This window comes from Dasypus novemcinctus, chromosome 17, assembly GCF_030445035.2.
Source record: "Dasypus novemcinctus isolate mDasNov1 chromosome 17, mDasNov1.1.hap2, whole genome shotgun sequence".
In the NCBI taxonomy this organism is placed as follows: Eukaryota; Metazoa; Chordata; class Mammalia; order Cingulata; family Dasypodidae; genus Dasypus; species Dasypus novemcinctus.
The window spans coordinates 24,854,935-24,880,286 of NC_080689.1; the positions used below are offsets into that span (position 1 = coordinate 24,854,935).

The 25,352-nt window shown below is 34.4% G+C and overlaps 1 protein-coding gene and 1 non-coding gene across 2 annotated transcripts in view; both read right to left on the bottom strand.

Moving 5' to 3' along the window:
• The window catches only part of PRKD3 (protein kinase D3), a 90,972-nt gene that overhangs the window by 17,702 nt on the left and 47,918 nt on the right, over nucleotides 1-25,352 (bottom strand). The window contains exons 7-14 of the mRNA XM_058278403.1: nucleotides 22,396-22,473; nucleotides 20,195-20,378; nucleotides 17,040-17,163; nucleotides 14,276-14,353; nucleotides 12,937-13,213; nucleotides 9,811-9,863; nucleotides 7,034-7,106; nucleotides 4,103-4,209 (exon numbers count right to left, since the gene is read on the bottom strand). Coding sequence (XP_058134386.1) covers nucleotides 4,103-4,209; nucleotides 7,034-7,106; nucleotides 9,811-9,863; nucleotides 12,937-13,213; nucleotides 14,276-14,353; nucleotides 17,040-17,163; nucleotides 20,195-20,378; nucleotides 22,396-22,473 — 974 coding nt within the window. The remainder of the gene's footprint in view (nucleotides 1-4,102; nucleotides 4,210-7,033; nucleotides 7,107-9,810; nucleotides 9,864-12,936; nucleotides 13,214-14,275; nucleotides 14,354-17,039; nucleotides 17,164-20,194; nucleotides 20,379-22,395; nucleotides 22,474-25,352) is intronic.
• Nucleotides 23,841-23,947, bottom strand: LOC111765971 (U6 spliceosomal RNA). The gene has a single exon (XR_002798160.1). It is a non-coding gene; the product is annotated as a U6 spliceosomal RNA (small nuclear RNA).

The window sequence follows — 25,352 nt, forward strand, 5'->3', positions numbered from 1 at the left end:
TATCATAATATCAGAGCTGGAATTAAAGTGTGGCTATCTCCAATGCTGTAGTTGTCTACCTCAAGTTTTTTCTCCTACCTTCCTTTTAAAATACCTTCCTTTTGTATGTGCACATACAAAAACAGAAATGTGCTATAATATTATTCTTCTACCTGAACAACTTTGTTTAAATTTTCTCTTTCTTCTAGAATCTATCTTGGTAAATTTCATTTTCTTAAAAAACCATCCATTTCTCCAAGTTTTAAAATTTGCCTGATAAGAGTTAAGCAAGGTAGTATCTTAATATTCTTTTTTCTATATTTGTGGTATCTTCCCAAGAAGATTTTATATTTTCTTCTTAATGTTTTTGAACATTAATTAGGTTAGCTAATTACTTATTTTATTGTTTTCCTCCCTGCCAAAATTAGCTTTTGAATTTATTACTAGTTGTGTTTTTTTGTGTATTAAGTATATTACTTTCTACTTTTATCTTTAATTCCCTCCTTCTGCTTTCTTTTATTGTTCATTCTCTGATTTATTGAGTCGGATTCTTTTTTTTTTCATCCCCCCCTTGCGGCTTGCTTGCTGTCTGCTCTCTGTGTTTATTTGCTGCGCTCTCTTCTATTTTTTACTTGTCTCCCTTTTTGTTGCATCATCTTGCTGAGTTGGCTCTCCATGGCACTTGTGGGCCGGGCGGCACTCTGGCGCTCCCTGACACTTGCAGGCCAGGCAGTACTGCGCCCTGCTTGTGGGCGCGCCTGCCTTCACAAAGAGGCCCCAGGACGTGAACCCAGGACCTCCCATATGGTAGACGGGAGCCCAACTGATTTGAGCCACAGCCGCTTCCCTTCAGTTGGATTCTTAATTCATTTATTTTCATTCTCTCTTGCTTAACATTTGAGGCTACAACATTTTCTCTGAGTGATATCTCAAATGTTGTGATATACAGTATTTTCATGATTTCCTATATTCTGAAATTTTTATTTTTACTCTTTGATTCAAGAATTAAAGATAATTTTTTAACATTTCAAGGTACTGGAAGCTTTTTGTTTTCTGATTTTGTAATTTATTTCCAGTTTACTGCATTGTAATCAAAGAAAATTGTTGAATATATGTTGTTCTATTTTTAAGATATAGAATTCAATATAAAGCAGTTACACCTACCTTATGTTGTTTAGACCTATGTTCTTAATTATTTTTGTCTACCTGATATATCACGGATTACTAATGTGCTTGTCTCTTTCTGCTTATATGTCCTGTTTGCCTTTATAAATGTTGATGCTGTTATTTGGTATACTGTGTTTGGGTCTTCCCTTGAACTAAACTTGTCAGATCATAACCCCCCTGGCTTTCATTTGTTTGGTGAAGAAGCCCAGTAAGGATATCACAGCTGAAGGTCACAAGTCAATAAAAAACAGTTCCTACTGTGGTGCCCCTTCCTGTGTGTATATCTGCTCAGTTTTCACTGTGTTTGGAAAAACTTCTACCTAATTTATGGATCTCTGATTTACCTCTCTTCTATTTTTATTAAAGATAGAACATGCTTTTCTGTTTATTACTCATCTGATTTCTAAGAAGTGAAGGTGAAAAATGCTAAATTTATGCTACCATGTTCAAACTAGACATCCCATTTACACATGTAGCCATGAGAGTTCCATTTACACATGAGAGTTTCATTTACATGAGTAGACATGAGAGTCCCACACCTTTACTCCCCATTCCTGTACTACCCATTTCAGGCAACAGGAAAAGATATAGTTTACATTACTATATCTCTATGTCAGCAAGGCATTTTAAGACTTTTTAAATTATAAAATACATTTATTGTTTTAAAAAAATACCTCAAAATAGAATGCCATGAAACAAAATTAAAAATATCCTACTCTTCCCGGCCCCATAATATACTCCCCAGATGTGGCAATGTTGACAAAGTTTATGCAATTATATATCCTTTTCTATACATAAACATACACAGACATACATAATGAACAAACTAAATGCTTTAAAAGAATTGCAAAAATAGAATCATTTCACATGTCCTTTTTTCCCATTTAACAATATTTTTGCAGGTATCTTTCTACATAAGTATATTTATTCAATAAACATTAATTGAGCATTGGTCTTGTGCCAAGTACTATGTAGGTAGCCTAGATTCAATAGTAAATAAAACCAGCAAAGACCATAGATGGTATCATGGAGCCTATTAATTTTAGTAAGGAGAGAAAGTAGATAATAAATCAACTAGAAAATTACTTAATAAGCTAGAAGGTGGTAAGTTCTACGGAGAAATGAAAAAGTAGAGTTAGGGTAAGGGAGTGCAGGGGTGGGGGGAATGGGTTTAATGTTAAAAGGATGGGGAAAGCCTCATTGAAGAAATGACATTTGGGCAAAATCTTGAAGGAGATGACGGACAGGGGTGGGGAGGGCATTGCAGGCAGAGGGAACAATTAATGCAACAGCCCCGAGAAACAAGCCTGTCTGGTTTATTTCAGGTACAGAAGGGAGGCGTGTGGCCATCATTTGTAAAAGAGATTAAATGCAGAGTAATATCTGTGATCAAAGTATCAAGGAGAAACTAAGCATTAGAAATACATATTTAATTTTTTTTGCATATTGGCTGGAAATGAGATTCTAAAATTAGGTTTGAAAAAAGATCTCAAATACTATATTCACACCCTAATACAGAGTCTGTAGTCCATTAATAGTCTATTTAAAGGCAGCTTTAGAGGAGGAAGCAGCCTCGAAGTGACCACAGCTACCTTGTACATCACAATCTTTTGAATGTCATTCCTCTGAAAAAGAAGTGAGGCAAATGTTACTACTAGTGATCAAAAATGTAATAAATGTGAAGTTTGGGAAACGGACTTGGCCCAGTGGTTAGGGCGTCTGTCTACCACATGGGAGGTCTGCAGTTCAAACCCCGGGCCTCCTTGACCCCTGTGGAGCTGGCCATGCGCAGTGCTGATGCGCACAAGGAGTGCCGCGCCACGCAGGGGTGTCTCCCACGTAGAGGAGCCCCACGCGCAAGGAGTGCGCCCCGTAAGGAGAGCCGCCCAGCGCGAAAAAAAATGCAGCCTGCCCAGGAATGGCGCTGCCCACACTTCCCGTGCCGCTGACGACAACAGAAGTGGACAAAGAAACAAGACGCAGCAAAAAGACACAGAGAACAGACAACGGGGGGCGGGTGGGGGTGGAATTAAATAAATACATAAACCTTAAAAGAAAAAAAAAAAAAGAATTCATTATATAAAAAAATAAATAAATAAATGTGAAGTTTATTATTTGTTTGTAAGTTTTTTACCTTCTCTTCCAAGGAAGTGTAAGTTTAGTAGGCTGTGTCTTCTTAAACTTCACCCACAAGCAAATTGGGTTCTCATAGCATTAACTACTACATCATCAGATATCTTAAATGTTATACAAAAGCTACACAATGAATTAACAGATATGTACATATTATGAATATATATGTTATTCAGAAAAATGAAATCCAATCATTGAGCTAAATTCTACTTTTTTTCTATAGTATTTATTTTTTTTAAAGATACATAGATCAAACAAAATGTTATATTAAAAAAATGTAAGAGGTTCCCATATACCCCACTCCCTTTAGTCTTCTAAGGAACCCCCAAAGAGGTGAAATTATCAGATGAGAATAAAAACACATTAACATCATTTTATGGGATTTAGGTCACTGCCTATGTATCTTTAAAATCAATCTTAATAAACTGAACCACAACAAAATTAAATATTTAGAGTTTAAATTAACAAGGTAATAAAAATTTACTATTAAAATATAAACAATTTTAAAGCAGTGTTTATTTCTACAGTATTTTTATATTCCCTATAATAATACAGCAGATTATCTGTGAAAGTCAGGTTGGGAACAACAATGTCTTTCTATTGAAATGTGGAAGAAGTATCAAGATATTTTGAATTCCTGGAGTGATCTAATTTTTACTTTTTTTTTTTTTTAAGATTTAAGAAGTCAATTCAGATGCTTACTAGCCTTCTACTGAGAACAAAACAAAACAACAAATCTTATTCTTAACAGCACACTAAATAGACTCATTTAAAAACTCAAAAACCAAAAATTAAAACCAATACAAAGAAGTTTTTTTTTTACCTGTAAAATAGCCACTTCATTACGGAGTTGACTCTCCTGTTTTGTGGGGAATCTCATTTTATCGATTACTTTAATAGCCACATCCCTTCCAGTTTTTCTATGTTTTCCTAATTTTAAAAAGAGAAGAAAAAACAAGAAAAGCAGTAAATTGACAGCTCACATAAATATCAATAGCATTATCATAAAGTTGTCCAGAAAGTGAAATTTGCATAGTGACTCTTTTCTTTTCTTTGGCTCATTTTTGTTCTTTCTCCACAAACCTTCATTAACCTTTATGAAAGTAAATTACGTTTTCTCTGTCTGGTATTTGCCTCTAATAAAGGCTGTTTCATTATCGACAATAGCAGAACATTTGAATGAACTCGTTTATTGAAAAAAATTTACCTTGTTAAATAAACAAGTTAACTATCCTGATCTAGTCCTCAAAGATTCTGTCAAGTCAGAAACACTGTATTAATGAATTAGGTTTATTCTAGGTTCACTGAGTCAGCACAGAGTTATTATCCACATATAAGATCCTCAAATTCCTGGGCCCTATACTCTAGAATCTAGATACAAATATTTACAAGAAGGTGGAAGGCTGCAATAAATAGTCATGCATTGAAATTCATTACCTTAAACTTACTATATACCACACATTATTTTAGATATTCCATAACATCAATAGTGAAAATTACCAATATTTTTTATATTTATGGTATTTTTGTTGTTGCTGCTTTTTAAGGTACCAGGGGCCAGAGACTGAACCCAGGATTTTGTATATGGGAAGCTGGTGCTCAACCACTGAGCTACGTGGACTTCCCTGAGTTGATTTTAACCTTTATTTTTGCTTGCTGTTTTTGTACTTTTCAGGAGGCACAGGGAATCAAACCCAGAACCTCCCGTATGGGAGGCAAGCACTCAACTGTTTGAGCCACATCTGCTCCCTATATTTCTGGTTTTACCTAAATGTGACTTGTTCTTTACATAGTTATTTATTTGAAAATAACTCATGCCTATTTCAAGGGCACAGACTATAAAAAAATTAAGTGAACACAACTGTGCATATTAGGTAAGAAGTTAAAAGTAATTCAGTCAGTTCTCTGACTTCTCAATGAAAGGAGTTCTTCCAGGGACAGTAGTAGTCTTTAAAAAGACAAATCATGAATCTCTGGACTGACAATGTGATAGCCAGGTCCTGAGCCTCAACAGACTCCAGCACCTACAATCTGATCTATTGGACTTACCACACTCAGCTAAGATGGAGTTGAAGAAGGACAACCACCACACCATGGAGCCTAGAGTGATTACAACTGAAAATGGGAGGATTGCATCCAGCATCCATGTGGAATCTGAGCCTCCTCTTGACATAGAGGTGCAATGGACACAACCAATCCAATGTCCACATAGAAGAGGTGGCATTGGATTGGGAAAAGTGGACATGGTGGACGATGGGTATGGGGAAAGGCAGGAAGAGATGAGAGGTGGAGGCGTCTTTGGGACATGGAGCTGCCCTGGATGGTGCTTCAGAGGTAATCACCGGACATTGTAAATCCTCACAGGGCCCACTGGATGGAATGGAGGAGAGTATGGGCCATGATGTGAACCATTGTCTATGAGGTGCAGAGGTGCCCAAAGATGTACTTACCAAATCCAATAGATGTGTCATGATGATGGGAACGAGTGTTGTTGGGGGGGGAGAGGGGGGGTGGGGGGGTGGGGTTGAATGGGACCTCACATATATATTTTTAATGTAATATTATTACAAAGTCAATAAAAAAATAAAAATAAAATAAAATAAAATAAAAAAAATAAAAAGACAAATCTGAAGTTGTAAATCTTAAATGTTGTATATGCATGCAAAATCAGCACATTTTCTGAGTGACTGCTACCTATGAGACACAATGCTAGGTACTAGGAATGAAAGAAAAACCAAATGTCTCTCAGCTGTCCCTCAGAAATAGAAGTATGTCCACTGTGTAGTAGGGACACCAAGGAAGAACAGTCAGTTTTATATGACTGGGAGTAGGAATGGGGACAAAATAATGTCACAGAAGAAGCCTTTCGTAGATTCTTGAAGTATGTGTGTTAATTAGAGGGATAAAGGGATGGAGGAAAAGCAGAAGCAAAGGTTATATAGGTGAGTATGTACAACTGGAGGACAAGAAAAGAAAGGAAGTTGAAATTAGAGCTAGAGAAGCAGGGAGGGATCGCATCAGCCTTGAATGCCCTGCTAAGAAGATTGGTCATGAGCCACTAAGGGTTCCAGGTGAGGCAATACTAATCAGATGTGAGTTTTTTATGGACAAGGACAAGACTAGAGGCAGAAAGACCAACTTGTCTTGGCAAGAGATTATAAGGGTTTAACATTACTTTTCTTTCATACCTTTTATTATAGTTTATACTTTTAGATACATTAGGTTTAATTGCTCTTAATAACTGAGATGCAGGTTATTGGCTCCATTTAAGAGATAAGATACTGTGACAGTGAGGATAAATGACTTCTCCAGTATCATACAGGTTTTAAGATGTAGAGTTGGATGACAGTTTAGGACTTCAGATCTGTTATAATATCAGTAAATAAATGATGCCATTTGGGTTGGAAAACTTGTAGGGAATCTATTTCAATGAACACCCACACAGTCCAATATAAACTTCAAAGCGTTTTTTCCCCACACTAACATCTTTATGTTTGAGCTATGAGAAGAGCTAAAGTAAGACTATTTTCTGATTCTTTCTTTGATATTTCTTGAAGTTTGCTGTTGAAATTAAGGAATAGTCAGTTGTAGTGAAATGGCCTAGCCAAAAGGGGGAGAAAAAGTCAGCCTTTGAAAAAAGGCTACTTAATAAATCTGTGAGATGAAGAGGTAATATCTGGGAGATATTTTTAAATTTCATAATTTTTCTATACTATATAGAATATATAATATGCAAAAGGTTGCAGCTGCTTACCTCCATAAACTATGCCAAACTGGCCTGAACCAAGCACCTCATCTGCAAAGATCTGGTAAACGGTACTGACGTCCTATTCAGGAAAAAGTAAGCAAAAAAAAAAAAAAAAAGGAAAGTATCATTTACTTCTGTAGAAGAACATCAGCATCTCCTGCTTCTTTTCAAATACTTAAAATATTTTGTTTTTATGTAAGGGGCAACTGATTTTCATAAAATGCAAAACATTTTATTAAAATTAGGCTTTCTATAGTATATCCTAGAAAAGGCTAAGTACAAATTTAACACTATGACTACTAATATATTGTGTAAGAAGTCCTTTGAAATTAATTGCTTTGAATTTAAAAAACTCTTATATTTATGAAGCAGTGATCTATAAAAAGTAAATTAACATGAAAAGAAAAGAGCCAAGTTTTATTACAGTTTCCCCCTACACTTTACTTCATATTGTAAATGGAGTTTGTTGGTTAAGGGAATTTTCCTAGTTCTGCTCAGTCATGGATAACCATTTATTTACATTAGGTCAATATTTTCGAAACCTGGATTCTACAGTAGATTTGGGTGTCAGAAAGAGATCCCTCTTTATTTGGCTAATTCTTTCTTACCGTTCAGGTTTCAGAGGGCCTCTGTAATACCCAAAATAGGGTATGCTCCCTGTTAAATGCTTCTAGAGCACTCCATACTTTTTGCATTCATTACCCTTTTAACTGCTTGCTCAATACCTTTCTTTCCTATCTCCATGAAATCAGGGACTATGTCTATTTTGTTCAGTGTTATATTCCTGGACAATGCCTGTCTCATGGCAGGCATTCAGTTTAATAAGTTGTCTCCCAGGCCTCATTTTTCTCGTTTGTAAAGTAGATATAATAATAACTATCTAATTGCATTTTTGAGGGAATTAAATGAGGATGAATGCAAAGTACCAAGTCCATAATGTGCAAAGTAGCATATATTTAGTCAATAACTTTACAAATACTAACTTCCTAATTCTTGTTTGTTAAATTAGACAATCTTAAACAAGTTACTTAAATTCCTGGGGAGTAGGTTTTCTCATCTGTAAAAAAGTACTGGCCTAAATCTCTCTTAAGTCTCTTCTAATTTTCAAAATGCCTATGATTTTATGGTTCTCATCAACATTGAACTCCCAACTATATACAGGGCTCTGTGACTGGTAACTTAACTTGACACTACAAAGATGAGGCACTAAAAACAATTGCTGATAAAATTACTTGTGAGCAAACTAAACAAAAGATTTGGTGAGTAAAACTCTAGGATTCTTTTCTCAGAATGTTTCACACTTACGGAAACAAAAAGTGGAAATTATAGACAATGCACATGGATATGGCTGATGCAAAAAGATAGAGTGGAACTCGACTCAGCAGACCCACAATTAAAGAAAAGCCTCAGCTCTGTGACAAAAACAAATGTGCACATTTATGTTTTAAGTTACACTGAAAATTTTTCAGTTTGTAAGAATGAGTTTTATATGCTTTCAAGTTTAATCAACTTTGTTTAATTAACCACAATGTAGATCTAATCAAATTAGATAAGAAGACATCCACTCTGTATACATAGTAACTGCTAGAAAAAGTTCTCTAACAAAGACCAATTCTGAACCCTCCCCCACCTCAGCCATGAATAGGTATGTTCTCATGCCCCTGTAGGTTCCTCCAAAGTTTATACTGCTATTATTTTTTTATTTCCTTTTCCTACCTCAAGAATCTAGTATCTATTCTACCCACCACAAGAGGGGCTATGCAGTTATATGTCCTTGAAACCATCTCTTTCCTATAACACTACTGGATAGCCTGTCTTCACTGTAATCTTAGTTCTATCTCAACAACATTATATGTTATAGAACTCTAACAGCAAAAAGAGGAAGAGACACTTTTACCAAAGAGATTTACATATAGCTAATGATCAATTATCTGACTTTTTTTTTTCTAGTCTTTTCCCCTTCAAATTCAGGGAGTCAGCAAATTATGGCCTGCTGCCTATTTTGTTTTACAACCCATGATGATCTAAGAATAGTTTTTAAATGATTGGAAAAAAACCAAAATAATAATATCTTATGACATGTGGAATTATATGAAATTCAAATTTCAATGTCCATAAATAAAGTTTTATTGGAATATAGCAACCTTCTTGCTGTAACTGCAGAATTGAGTTGTTTTGGCCTGCAAAAGTATTTGAGTATTTTAGCCCTACAAAGCCTAAAATATTTACTATCTGGCCCTTTACAGAAAAATTTTGGCAACCTCTGTTAAGATTCTCTGCTCCAGCCAAACTTAATCCAGTCACGCTTCCTTAAAAGGCCTGCACTTCCTGCTTCCCTTTATTAGCTCATCCTGTTCCTTTTACCTGTAGGGAAAGTCGTTCCTCCCATCCCTATCTCACCTGCTGAGTACTTTTGTCAATAATCCTTTCTACCCTCCCAGGCATAGCTCAAGTTCACCTCCTTTAGGAAATGTTCCCTGCTGACCCAGCAAGAAGTAACATCTTCTCTTTCAACCAGTCTATCACTTCGTAATATTCTAATGTCATGTATGAAAAAGTGAATTTTACTTTCACAATTTAAAAAATATGACTTAGTTTCCTTTATAAAGAAAAACTCCTTAGGGAAGAGACTTAGTTATCACTCACAAAGACTAGCATAGTATCTTCATGCAACTTTCTCAAAGCTTTGGGCTATGAACCTATTTTTCAAACAAGATTTTCACATTTCATGTTTATTATTTTAGTCATGCAATTTGCACATTTTAGCTGCAATTATTACTTACCACATTCTCCCGGATCTGACAATTAGAAACAGAGATACTGGTAGACAAATCTTCTGTAAAGTATAAGAATGATGTATGAGAAAAGAATGAAACTGTTAGTACATTATTTTTTTTTGAGTACATGATTTAAGATTTATATTTACTCATGTCAAAATGCCCATGGTAAATGAAGTTTAAAAAAAAGGTTAATATGCAGTCAATAAAATACAATTACTTATATTAAAAAAATTATTTACACAATCTAACCCATCAACAGGAAATTGGTTAAATGACATATCCATGTAAAGGAAGACCATTTAACTATGTACATAATGTAGAGTTACAAGAACTGAATCAGAAAGCTACCCATGACATATTGTTACATTATAAAGGTTGCATGGTAGCAGCACTTGAATTGAAAAACAAGACAAAAAAATATATAATTACTTCTGGTGAGTGAGAGAGAGGTAGGGATTGGGGGAACAAGGATTTTAGTTTTTATTTTATACACTTCTATATTGCCTGCATTCAAAAAATAAAATAAAAAGCATATATCACTTGCATAATAATTAAAAATTACATAAATCTATATTTTGACACTGAAATACTTCTGATACATATTAAATAGTGGATAAAAGAAATTTGCAAAAAGAATGGAGTATGATCTTGTTTTTTGTAAAAAGAAAAATAGTATAACATAGATATTATAGGTGCCCCTTTTCCCACGCTCTTCCTAAATCAAGAAATAGTTAATAGTATAACTATAAAAATATTCATTCATCAATTGTAACAAATGTACTTCACTAATGCAAGGTGTTAATAATGGGGGTTGGGGGTGTTAAGTGGGAACTCCATATGTACCACATAATTTTTCTATAAAGAAGGGAGGGAGGGAGGAAAGAAGGTAGGTCAAACTGTCACTAATGGTTTTCTAAGGGGGGAGCTATAGGACTGGGTGTAAAGGGGTTAAGTGTGTACATGGAGGACTTTCTCATTCTATATTACATATTTCTATAAAGTTTAAAGGTTTGTATTACTTTGGTAAGCAGAGAAACATAAGACTTTAAAAATAAACAATATTCTAATAAAACTAATTATAACAAATCAGCAAATAGATCTTTGAAATATATAGAATACAGACTTTAACATGTGATGTCAAATTAATTGACAAGGAGAGAAAATGGAAACACAGAAAAGAAGAGAACACCTGTCAGCAAACTGCCGAGACAACTCAAAGGAGTAGGATAGTGACGCTTTCTTTATAATCCCAAACATAAAACTTTAGTAATAAGGAAATATAAGGAAACTATACATGAAAAATAAGTAACATGAAGGAAAAAAACTCAATTTTAAAATGTTAAAGTTTTTTAACAATTAATTTTAAATATTAAGAAAAGGAAAAGAAAAAAAGAAAAGGTACAGCATCAACAAATTAATGTTTCTAACTCTGCTTTTCTGTAGTTCCAATTTCCTACTTGAAGCCTCAATATTTATTTTCTTTCAAGGTCTCTATCACCTAGCACCATCCAGTTTTACTTTTTATTGTTTCCCAGGAGATCTATGTTCTAGACAGACTGTTATAAGGAGAGCAACAACAAGATAGTAACAGTATTTATTAGTAATTAGTATTTAAGAAGCCCCCATATACCATATATATATGAGAGGTTGTAGATTTACAGAAAAATCAGGCAGGAAATATTTGTTCTAATATAACCCCTCTATTACTAAGACTTTACATTAATGTGGTACCTTTGTTACAAGTGATTAAAGAATATTACTGTAATCGTTCTATTAACTATAGACCATGGTTTACATTAGGGTTTTCTGTTTGTTAACCCTTAAGCCATTCTGTCCTTAGAGACTCTTAACACCTGGGGAGGAGATGGTGAGGTCCATGAATGGCTTTGAGAGGATCCCTACATTCTCTGAAATTATAAAAATATAAAATTTGTATGTATCATTTTCTGGTAAAAGGGTCCATGGTTTTAATCAGAATGTCAGAGGGTTCTACCCAAAATCATCTATAAACTTTAAGAATCAGTGCAAAATATTAATCTATTCAACCTAAAATATAAATATTAAACACCTAACCTGTAAGTGGTCATGACCCTTGTCCCTTTGAACACACTTGTCTCTTTAACTAGAGCAGCACTACCCGTACATCCCTACCATCTAGCTCCGCCCATCCAAATCCTACACAAGAGTTCCAATGTTCAAATCAAGGTCTTCGACCATGAAGCCTCTACTGACTTTTCCTATCCTCATCTGAATTCCTTGAGTTCTGCATTGTACTCGTTTTTGCATTGTACTGCTTTAAGCTACCATTAACACTCACTTATGTATGTATGCCATAGCTCCCTAAACAGCTTTTAAGGTTTCTGCATTTCTTTTGTACTTTAGCTTATAATGCCAAAAACAGTTGGTGCAAAAATAAGAAAGGTGAATTCAAAATATATTGCAAATTGGCTGATATTTATTTAAATTTAAATATACCTGTCTAACAAATGAATTACGTTTCCTATAAAGAACACAATTCCAATGGGGAAAGTGGCATTATAGCATGACTTTTCAATTAAGTGTTCATTTGAACATTTACCCAGTTGACATTTTATTTCAAAAATCTCCTTGTTGTAGAAAACATGTTTCATTAATTTTGTAGTATTTCTGAATATTTTAATCCATTTAAAAGCAATAAGGCAATTCTGATTCCACAGATTTTGTGAGCATGATGTGATCCTTCACTCTTTATAGCCTTTTATATCACACTCATACTAGTAATATACTTAATCCAATGAAATGTCATGGATGCCAAGGACTGTTCTTATCCCTTTACTGTGACTCTTTCATTTAATACTGATAACCCCATGAAGTGCATCCTATTACAGAGATCAAAGTACCTGCCTGAAATCACAGAGCTTTAGTAAGTGATAGAGCCTAGATTTAAATGCAGAGACTCTGAAGCCTAGCTCTAGAGATTACATACTCTATAACCAAGACAATTTTATAAAGAAATTAACTCACAATATACTGGCTTGTAAAGGCAAAGCTTAAAATAAGCTTTGAAAATATACACAGAAACACACCCACACCAACAAAATGTTTCAGAACCAAAGAGGAAAAAAAGTCATGAACAAGTTTATTGCTTACTGTGATCTTTCCCCTGCCCCTGCGAAGTGCAAACACTTGCTTGAGGGGTAACAGGCATGAGAGCTTGACAAATTGCTTTTTCCCAGCTCTGTGCTACATCAAGTCCAACTCCAGTGGCAGCAAGAACAGGATTGTGAGAGCTGTCCCCACTGTTCTCACCAACAAAGTATACCATAGTATCAGTGATGATCTCAAAACAATGTGGGTTGCTGCCTTGGGAAATGTTTGTGAAATCTTGTGGTGCAGATACGCGGAGAATTTCTGAAAGAGGGATTTCCTGAAGTAAAAAATGAAGCATTGGAAAATATGAATATATCCTGTATTTATTTTCAGGTATACTAAAGAAACGCAGATACACATTTCTAACGAATGTCCTTAAGATGAACATAAATGTACCTAAAGCGTGTGGCATATGGGATACAGAGGCAAGTCTTAACGATATCTGTCTTGAATGATTTGCATTCCCAGCAATGCCAGAGGCAGAGCAGGGAGAATGAATATGATAACTAGAGTGCAAAGAATGGGAGGATTTAGGAAGGCAATTTGCCATTATATGCAATATGTGTTACTTTCCAATTGACATTAAACTCATTCATCAACTACTTCTCTAGTGGCTACTGTGTGCAAGATATACTCAAAGGGAATAAGAAGCAGGAATACAGGCAGGAAAAGCAAAATGTTAGGTCAGGAGAAGTTTTTAAAAACACTCCATTCTGTTTCTGTCCATGGGGGTAAACAGTTAAAATAATTTGTTTAGCTCACTTCCTAAGGCAAAAAAAACCACAAAAAAACAAATTTATTTAAACAACAAAAAAAGAAAAAACCCAGCTCAAAGCAAGCCACTATTTCCCATGCTGTTACTGACACAACTGTTACACTTAAACCTTATTTGTGTCAGTCAGCCTATAACATGGCAGAATGCAGGACAAGGCAAGATGTCAAGACGTCTGTACAAAGGAGATGAAGAATTAAAATAAGTATTCAAGAACTGAGGCCTAACGTGAAATAGAAGATAGAAGAAACATGAGATATCACATTTGCCTCTTCTGGACCAGCAATAATTGTGGGACTTACAAAACTGTCTAAACGAAATCACAATATCCAGGAGGAAACCTCTGCAACCCAACATGCTACTTCAAAACAACCAACCAACCAACCATCCAAACAATCAATCAATCTTTGGAATGGAGGAGTGGGGAACAGTTCCTTCAACAAGGAACCTGACAGTGACTTTTAGAACTATATTAGCCAGAGTCATAATAGGTATATTCAAGTATAACAATTAATATTATTTGAAAGTATTTGAAAAATATACACTTAAAAAAATGTAAATCCTTACCTTATAATACTTTGAGCCAGATTCATTTTGAAACAATGTTAGACATTTGCTGTCAAGTCTCCAATAATGTCTCTTTCTCTATAAAACAAAGAGCAGGATTCTGTGAGATTAAAAAAAAAAATCCACCCAAAGCACTTGGACTTTCCTTTTCCTTTCATTTTTAAAAATTTGTATCTTTAAATAGGTTATACATTCATGAGATTCAAATTTATGTATATATAAAAAGGATACACAGTGAAAAGAATATATAGCAAAAAGTACCACCCCCACCCCAGTCATTTATGTCCTGCCATCCACCACTACCTTAGGCACACAATGTTATTAAGTTTTGGGGTATCCTGTTAGAGAATATTAAGCATGTACATGCAAATAAGTATGTATTTTTTCCTTCCTTTTTATATAAACAGTACCATACTATACAAACTATTATGTACTTTGCCTGTTTCATTTGGATATCTTTACCTATTAGAACATAAAAAGCTTCCTCATCCCTTTTTACAGTCACATATTACTCCACTGTTTAAATAAGGGTTTCTCCATCTTGGTACTTTTGACATTTTAGGCCAAATAATTCTGTTGTGGGGGCTGTCCTGTTCATTGTGGGTTGTTCAGCAGCATCTCTATCTACTAGATGCTAGTAGCACACGCTCTACCAGTTGTGATAGTCAAAATTATGTTTCCGGACACTGGCAAATTTACTGAATTTATTCCACTGTATTCAATTAGTCTCTAACTGATGGACATATGGGTTATTTCCAATTTTTTATTACATATAATGATCCAGTCACATGTTTTGTGTTTGGGCAAATTTATCTATAGGTTAAAATTCTAGAAGATGATTTGCTGGGTCAAAGAAATATGCACATAAAATTTTGCTTAACAGGGAAGCAGATCTGGCTCAACTGACAGAGTATTCGCCTACCATATAGGAGGTCCAGGGTTCAAACACAGAGCCTCCTGACCCATGTGGTGAGCTGGCCCATGGGCAGTGTAGGGGAGCCCCATGGGCAAGGAGTGCGCCCTGCAAGGAGAGCCACACCATGCAAAAAAAAAAGCACAGCTTGCCTAGGAGTGGCGCCTCACACATGGAGAGCTGACGCAGCAAGATGACGCAACAAAAAGAGACACAGATTTCTGATGCCACTGACAAGAATGCAAGCGGACACAGAAGAACACACAGTGAATAGGCACAGAGTAGACAATGGGGTGGGCGAGGGGAGAGAAATAAATAAAAAATAAATCTTTATAAAAAATATTTTGCTTAATATTAAATTATCCTCCACTATTTTACACCAAATTATAGTCTGATCATCAATTTATGAGAGTGTTCAGCATGTTATTAAACTTTTTGATTTTTGCTACACTGATAAAAACTGATATTTCAGTGGCATTTTAAATTGTATTTCTTTTATTATGAACAAAATCAGGCCTTTATCTTTAAGAAACATTTCTGTGAAGTCTTCATATTCTTTGTTCATTTACTACTGTGTTGTGGTCTTTTTCTTAATAATTTGTTGGCACTTTTTATATATTATGGAAATTAGTCCTTGTTTATAATATGAATTGAAAACACTTATCCCAGCTTGTCATTTGTCTTGGCTTTTTGTTTTGAGATTAAATTTATTGATCTGATATTGCTTCTTCCTGATTGTGAGTTTATGAAATAATTCTCTCACAGATGCTTCTACTGATTTCACTCATTTATACTTAAATCTTGGATACATTCATATTTATTATGTGTTAAGTACAAGGTATGTATGTAACTTAATTTTTTTTTTCAGAATGGCTATGTGCATGTCTCAATACCATTTATTGAAGCTTTTCCCCACTAATTTGGTATATAGCACCTTTGACATACTATTAAATTCCCATATGTAAGCACGCCTTAAGTTTCTTTGGGGCTATAAACAAAAGAAAAAGCACAGAATATCTGCAGCCTGCCTATTCAGTTGTTATCACATAAAGCTTTTCTTAAGCCAGTTAAAAGTATTGAGTATGACATTTTATTCCTAAAAGGTTTTATAGGAAATCTCTTTCAGTAATCCATTCAGCCAGTGGTAAAAACAAAACAGTAAGAATGGCTAGTATATAACATTTACTGAGTGATTACCGTGTGTTAGAAACTATTCCAAGCTTTTTTCATACATTAACTCATTTGGATCTATGGAGTACATGTTGTTAATTATGCCAATTTTACAGATGAGGAAAATGAGGCTTGAAGAAGTTAAATAACTTTCTCATGTTCACAGTAGTCAGAATTCAAACTCAGGCAGCCTAGCTTCAAATCATGTTTTTAACTATTACACTATGCTGACTCTTAAAAGATGCTGTCATTCCATGTAATTTCACCCATTCTTCTTCTTTGTAAGACCTAAAATATAACTTATATTAATATTTTATATTAAATAAAGGTGTATGTATAAACACACATTTCCTAGCTTTGGTAATAACTTAAGATGACTTTACAGTTAAAGTTCTAGTTGTATCTTTATTTGTAGCTAACTATATTTCAAACCATAACTTCATTGTGACAGTGCCAGACTGATTTTGAATCTCTACTGCTCTACCAGGTTGTAAGGACAATATATTGAATATTCTGCCTCTTAAAAGTTTTCTGCAAGTAATTATAATATCAGTGTACTTTTACATAGTCCTTTACTTTACATATCTTTATATATATCCCATTCTCATTTTGACTAAAAAATGCATAAAACAAAACTGATAACAAAGTTATAGTAATATTAAAATGTCTCTGATTACTGACCAGGTTATCCCTGCTGGTGTAATGCACCATCCATCCTTCCTTCACCATTGTGCTGCTCTTCCTCTTTGTGTGCTTGATGGATTGTACCACCCTCATTAGCGGAATATTATTGCTTGTTGATGGACTAAAAAATATTTAAGATATACATGTATGTGTTGAAATATTTGTAATTTCATTTAAAAAAACCACACAAATACTGTAGGCTCACCAAGCCCTTTTAAGACAACTGACCAAATTTTTCAAAATATCTTAGAAAGACAAACAATGGCTTAAGAAGAAAATAAATTAAACTTAATATGATGAAATATAGTTGATTTATTAAAGAATAATATAATAATAATCTCTCATTTGTCATAAATGTTTTTCAGAGGGTCACACAAAAAATTAGAAAACAATGAGCAATAGAGTAGAATGAATTCTCCCCAAAGGAAGATTTGGGGTCTAGTAGAGGGTCTTATCTGGGATTGCTATTGAGGAGTCTTCCTGTCCTAAGCAACAAGAAAAATCAGTAAATTTAGGACAAAGCAAAAAGCAAAGCCTATACTGAAATTTACTTGTTTCAAATGTAATTCAATCTTTCATGTTGTTAGCAAAAACTACTTCTAGAAGATACTTAAAGAAAAATGAATTACAGATTTCTAATACTAATTCCAGACACTATTTCAAGTTCTTTTCATATGTTAAATCAAAAAATAAAAATAATAATATGTAATGAATCAAATCATTTAATATTCAAACATGGGTAACTAACAGTTTAGCTGGAGAATAAGAGCAATTTTAAGGGGGAATAGACATGGTGAAAAACATTCTGTTTTTCAATTTGACCTTCCAACAGTTAATAAACAAATACTTCAAAAAAATTATTAAGTATTCACTATTAGGAAAGTAACTAAGTTGTCTAATAGTCTTCAAATTGGGTCAATATTAAGTTTTGGTTAATAATGATAATAATATAATTTAATGATAAGCCAAACTGAATGAATGACTATACTGGAAGTAAGTATTCAGCCATGTGAGAATAATAGATGACCAATTTTTTTTTTAAGATTTATTTATTTTTATTTCTCTCCCCTTCCCCCACTCCTGACTTGTCTGCTCTCTGTGTCCATTCGCTGTGTGTTCTTCTGTGATTGCTTCTATCCTTATCAGAGGCAACAGGGATCTGTGTTTCTTTTTTTTTTGTTGCATCATCTTTTTGTGTCAGCTCTCCGTGTGTGAGGCACCATTCTTGAGCAGGCTGTACTTTCTTTCGCGCTCAGCAGCTCTCCTTATGGGGCACACTCCTCGCATGAGCGGCTCCCCTATGCGGGGAGGGGGACACCCCTGCGTGGCAGGGCACTCTTTGCATGCATCAGCACTGCGCATGGGCCAGCTTCACATGGGTCAAGGAGGCCCGGGGTTTGAACTACAGACCTCCCACATGGTAGGCGGATGCCCTATCCATTGGGCCAAGTCCACTTCCCTAGATGACCATTTTATCTAAATAATTTTTCCTTGCCAATGAAAACCAAAACCTGCCAAAATGGTGATATTTTACTACAAAGTAGTATATCCTGTAGTGTTGTACATTCAAAGAATTATTTTCTATCAACACAGAGGGATATTTAAAATAGTGTGATTGTTTAATAGCATTTTTACAAGGCATTAATAATGAACTTAACTGTAGCACTATGAAAATTGTCCTTAAATTTTTCACCATCATCTTCATTTAACATTCTCAGGAATATATTCTTTATTTCTATTTCTACCTTAAGGTAATTTGCCTTTGTGAAGAAAATGGCTGTTTTAACAAATATTCAATACTGGCCCTTTGCGACAGCTACTACACAATTAGATCTGATCAGTTAGTCTCTTTCTCTATATATATATACATTACATACATGATTTTCTAAGAAGCAGTACTGGGGATTAAACCTGGGACCTCATACATGAGAAGCAGGCAGGCACTCAATCACTGATTTACACCCAGTCCCCTATATTATGATTTTACTGTCTTCAATTTAAGTGGATTATTATTATTATTTTTTAAAGATTTATTTATTTATTTCTCTCCCCTTTCCCCCCCTAGCCCGGTTGTCTGTTCTCTGTGTCTATTTGCTGCATCTTCTTTGTCCGCTTCTGTTGTTGTCAGCGGCATGGGAATCTGTGTTTTTCTTTCGTTGCGTCATCTTGTTGTGTCAGCTCTCCATGTGTGCGGCACCATTCCTGGGCAGGCTGCATTTTCTTTCGCGCTTGGCGGCTCTCCTTGCAGAGCGCACTCCTTGTGTGTGGGGCTCCCCTACACGGGGGACACCCCTGCATGGCACGGCACTCCTTGCGCGCATCAGCACTGCACATGGGCCAGCTCCACACGGGTCAAGGAGGCCCGGGGTTTGAACCACGGACCTCCCATGTGGTAGACGGACGCCCTAACCACTGGGCCAAGTCTGCCACCTAAGTGGATTATTTAGAAACCTTGTTCCTAACACCTTTTTGTTTCTAAATTTAGTAAGTTCTTAATATGATTTTGTCCTTAAAACTAACTGAAAAGGAGAAATTATTTAACATTGCAAATGAATTCCTAATTTTTAAAACTCTTTCCTTAGTCCTCCTGATCCCTGTTGCAAATAAAGTTGTGTTTAGGAGTTTTCCTTTCATATGAATTATAGACATTTTCAAATATTCTTTTTTTCACCCAGAAGCTTACACTCTGTTTCTAAGGGTCCAGTTTTCTGAGCTCTTAGCCCCTGTGTCTAACTCACCTTTTTTTTTTTTTTTTCCTAAATCAGTATGCTTCATTTGTTTCAGCTGGGAAATGACCAAATTTTGAAGGAGTTGGAATTAGCATGCAAATTTAAGAACAAGTGGAGGAGAAGCTTAACTCTCAATTATAATTTGAAGTACACTGGTCTATATTTTAAAAAGCATTTTCCTTTTAAAAAAAAGCAACACAATAAAAACGGATTCTCATTCCTTTCCATCTTGAGTGAATAGCAAAAGATATATAATTTACTTCAGAAATACAGTTGTACAAGTAAAAGAATTAGCCACTACTTAATTAGATTTTAAGGTAGATATAAAGTTCCATTATAGAGATGTGGCTTTTTCTTTCTTAATGGAGTTCCTGGACTGACCTTGCATTTGGAAGTAGCTTGCAACACCTACATATATGTTACCTTATTGTTTTAACAGTTTCTTCATCTCTTTCCACATCCAGATCAGATGGATCCAGGAAGAACATTTTATCTTCTGGGGGAGATGGTTCTTCTATGTCGTCCAAGCCACGGCTGCCATCACTGTTGATGTCACTACTGTCAATGTCCATTGGTATATCTGTATCTGTTCCCAGAGTGGAAGGTTCTAGCAAATTTTTAAATGAATTTAAGAGTTTTATATTAATGGAATATCAATATGTCTAAACAGAGGCAATCTATTAAATGTGAAGAAAAAGCTGTTAAAATCTTAAAAAGAAAATTTAGAGAAATATCTCTATGACTGAGGATAAAGTATTTCTTGAAGAAAACGTAAAATGCTCAAATCATAAGACAGAAGATTAATTTGATTACACTTCAATTTTAAATTACTGTATGACAAAATACACTATAAGTAAAGTTAAGAGATATGCCACCATGCTTACATTTATGGTTTTTGACAAGGGTGCCAAGTTAATTCAATGGGGAAGGAATAGTCTTTTCAACAAATGGAGCTAGGACAACTGGTTATTCATATGCAAAAGAATTACAATAAACTCCTTCCTTAAGCCATACAAAAAAATTAGCTAATATTGTATCATAGATCTAAATGTATGAGCTAAAAGTAGAAAACTCATAGAAGAAAAAAATAAGTAAATCTTTGTGACCCTGGGGGTTAGACAAAGCCGTCTGAGGCAAAAACCCAACGTATAAGCGACAAAAAGCAAAAAATAGACAAATAGGATTTCATCAAAATTAAAATTTTTGTACTGCAAATATTTCGAGAAAGTAAAAAAACAGCAAAGAGAATGGGAGAAAATATTTGAAAATTATGTATCAATACAGGTAATTTTACCCAGAATATTTAAAGAACTCTTACAAGTGATAAATGGGTAAACAAAACGTGATATATCCATATAAGGGAATATTATTCATCCAAAAAAGAGAATACGGTACTGATTTATGCTACAAAATGGATGAACCTTAAAAACATTATGCTAAGTCAAAGAAACTAGTTACAAAAGACTGCATATTGCATGATTCCACTTATACAAAAATGTCTAGAATAGGCAAATCCAGAAATAGATAAGTGATTACCAGGGGCTGGAGAGGAGGAAAAAGAATGGGAGTGACTGCTAATGTGTAGAGAGTTTCTTTTAGCAGTGATGAAGATTAGGTTGTAGTGATGTTTGCCTAACTTTGTGAATATACTAATGGGTGAATTATAAGGTATAAAAAACATACTTCAATAAAACTGTTACAAAAATAAAAGATAAACTACGAACTGTGAGAGATATTTGTAGCACAGATAACTGACAAAGGATTAGTATGTAGAATTATCAGTAACTCTTGCAAATCAATAATAAATAGAAAAATCAACAAAGCATTTCAATAGGCAATTTGCAGGGGGGAAAAAAAACCCTAAATAAACAGTAAATATCTGAAATATCACTGCGATACACAACTTCACATTCACTAGGATGGCTAGTATTACTCCTGCCTTCCAAAAACATAATCATATTATTTACCATTATTGTGAAAGGAAAAAAAAAAGGCAAAAATGGGAAATGTTTGACTGATTATTTGATGCAACAGAGATGCTGAGGCAGTACAGAGTGTTCTAATGACTATATGAACTAAGGAACTAGACCACATGGGTTCAAATTCCATCTCTACTGTTTATTGGCTATATTTCTTAGGCAAGGTATTTAATGTCTTTGTGCCTCGGTTTACTTGTCTAATAAGTAGAAATAATAGTACTTCCCTCAAAGGGTTGTTCTTAGGTTTAAATGTTAATATATAAATATATGTAAAGAGCTTAGAACAGTGCCTGGCATATAGTAAATATTCAATAAAGTTAGAACTATAAAAGAATAGAGAAAACAGCAGCATTTTAAAATAAATCTTTTCATCTCTAAAGATGAACGAGGATATGTAGCACTATTGGCTATGTTAGTCCAAGAAGTAAGTGGCTAAGGTAAAGATAGGAAAGTACAGTTACTAGTAAAAGTATACTATCACCGATCTCTGTAATTTTCTTGATTATTCAATCAGAAAGAAACTTAATTGAAGATAAGAAACAAAGTGACAATAAAATATGCAAATATAACCTTATACAGAGATAATACACAAAGGAATTGTGACCTTTTCTGATCTGTTATAGAAATTAAGAAAAAGAATTCTACCTCCATTGAAAGTAACCTCTCCAAGGCAGTCTCTTGGTACTTTTGCTGCACAGCGTTTATGACAGTTGAATTTGCAATCTAAAATAAAAACATTCGATTTATTAACTTATGTAAAAAGTCATAGTTTCAGGTACAGTTAGACTTTCTTTAAATCACTGATGGAGTATGATTAATAGTAACAATGATGATGATAATGAATAATAACGAGCCTCTTATGTACAAGGTCTCCCACTTTTGCATATGCTTCTCTTTAGCTCGCAAGAACCTCAGAGTTCATGGTCTTACATATCAATGTCAGATATAATCTGCTCAACACTACTGTAAAACTCAGTGGTTTCAAAGTACTACCTCCATTACGACAGCATCAGCATTACTTGGGAAGATGTTACAAAGACAAATTCTTGGGCCCCAGAAATCTGTTTCCTTTTGGTGATGCTAAAATTGAGACTCACTGCTCTATTTTGAAATGTACCTCCCAACAACGGCAAAGTAAAAATAATTTTAGTCCTGATTTAGAATGATTTTGTAATTCTTGTGGGTCAAGAAAATATTGGGTCTCATGAAAATAGCATATTTTGAAGGTCATTATAAGGAAAATCCTCATGAAATTGATAATTTGGTCTATTACAAAAATGTGCTTTATATAACTTTATCCTTTGAGGGGAGGCCCTAGGAAAAATTCAGAGAAGTTTTATTATCTCATATATCTCAAACAGTTGATTTGATTTTTATCTCATGAGCTTTGAGAATTGTGAAAATACCAAGGTTTCCCTTTTCCCATTTAGGATTTTGGAGTCAAATTTGTGGCCTGCCTGCAGCAAGTACATGGGTTCTAATGGCAGGTATTTTTATTTGTCTATATTCTTACCACCCATGTTTTTATTTATTTGGTTATGCTTTCAAATATTTAAACATATACTTTCAAGCTGCCTTAAAACACAGAACAAGATAGAAAATAAACACATGAATGACTGACTGAATAAATGAATGACTAGATATTCTTGGAATTGTATAATTTCTTAAATGATGCCATGAAAGTGTTTTCTCTTAATTAAATTACTTATTTTATCAATTCTTTCTTAGACAAGTAAATGAAAATAATACTATTTTACTTTCTAAGTCTCTTAATTCATATGATCACAATACAGGAATTATGGAAATAATTATTTATTATTATTTTAAAAGAAGCTTTAGATTACATAAATGTTGCATGGAAAATATAGGGGATTCCCATATACTTCATCCTCTCTGCCTCCCACACTTTCTCCCTTTAACAACATCTTTTATTAGTGTGGTACATTTGTTACAATTGATGAACACATATTGGAGAGCTGCTACTAACCATGGTCTATAGCTTACATTATGATTATACTCTGCACCACACAATTTTATAGGTTCTGACAAAATATATAATGGTCTGTATCTGTCATTGCAAAGTCATGCAAAAATTTGTGGAATGTTTCACGAATTTGCCTGTCATCCTTGCACCGGGGCCATGCTAATCTTCTCTGTATCATTCCAATTTTAGTATATATGCTATTGAAGTGAGCACTAATGATTATTTTTTGATTGGTGGCTGAAATAGTTTATACAAGGAATATGACCTACCATTTTTTTAACCATAAGCATGCAACATTATTCTTCTAGAAGCTTAAAAAGTTAAACTAATATCCCAGTGGTAGTTATGTAGCTTTATTTCAAAATCTATTAATCCATGTATTTTAGTTCCTCTATAAAATATTGTACTTTTATTCATATGGTTTTAGAAGGTTTCTATACTGTTGAACAGAGCAGCACTATTTACTACCTTTACTAATATTATCTTTTGGCTAGAGTTGTTCATCTGTTATTAATGCTCTTTTCCCAAAACATTTTTTCTTTTTTTTTTTTTAAAGATTTATTTTTATTTATTTAATTCCCCTCCCCTCCCCCGGCTGTCTGTTTTCTGTGTCTTTTTGCTGCGTCTTGTTTCTCTGTCCGCTTCTGTTGTCGTCAGCGGCACGGGATGTGTGGGCAGCGCCATTCCTCGGCAGGCTGCTCCCTCCTTCGCGCTGGGCGGCTCTCCTTATGGGTGCACTCCTTGCGCGTGGGGCTCCCCTACGCGGGGGACACCCCTGTGTAGCAGGGCACTCCTTGTGCGCATCAGCACTGCGCATGGGCCAGCTCCACATGGGTCAAGGAGGCCCGGGGCTTGAACCGCGGACCTCCCATGTGGTAGACGGACGCCCTAACCACTGGGCCAAAGTCCGTTTTCCCCAAAACATTTCTTAGTGGCCACTTGCCAATACACATTTGAGCTGATACTTTAAAGTATTATTTATGTATTAACTCACATTCAAAAGCAATCTGTTGAAATAAAATTTTACCATTTAATTATATCTGATGGTTAAATAGCTAACAACAAATATGCAACTTGTTTTCTATTCAATGTTCTCATATGTAGTCACATAATGCCCAGAATGCTTTTTCTTATATACTTAACTATTATATACAATTATCTTATTCTGTGTTGTTATTATGGATTTATTTTTGCAAAATCTGATGTTTTATTTAGATAACTTAATAATTCAATTCCACAAATACTTCTACTATACAGAAAGTACTATATATCAAGAACTATTTTAATAAATTAATCCCATGGAAAAACTATACAAGGTTATAGTTAAACTACTTATATCATATCCTGGCTCAATGACTAATAATTTAAGACATTTAATCTATTTTAATTACCACTCTATTACACAGGATTGTTGAGAGGATGTATATGTGATAAAAAGAACAAATCACCTTTAAAAAGCATACAAGTATACAACTACAAGGAAAAACGTATTCAATTATTCTATTAAAAACCTATTACATTAAGAAATATTTTTGGAATACTATATACTGTACTGGGTTAGTATACAAACACAGGCGGTCTCTTATAATTCTAGTGGCTTCTACAATATACTACCTAT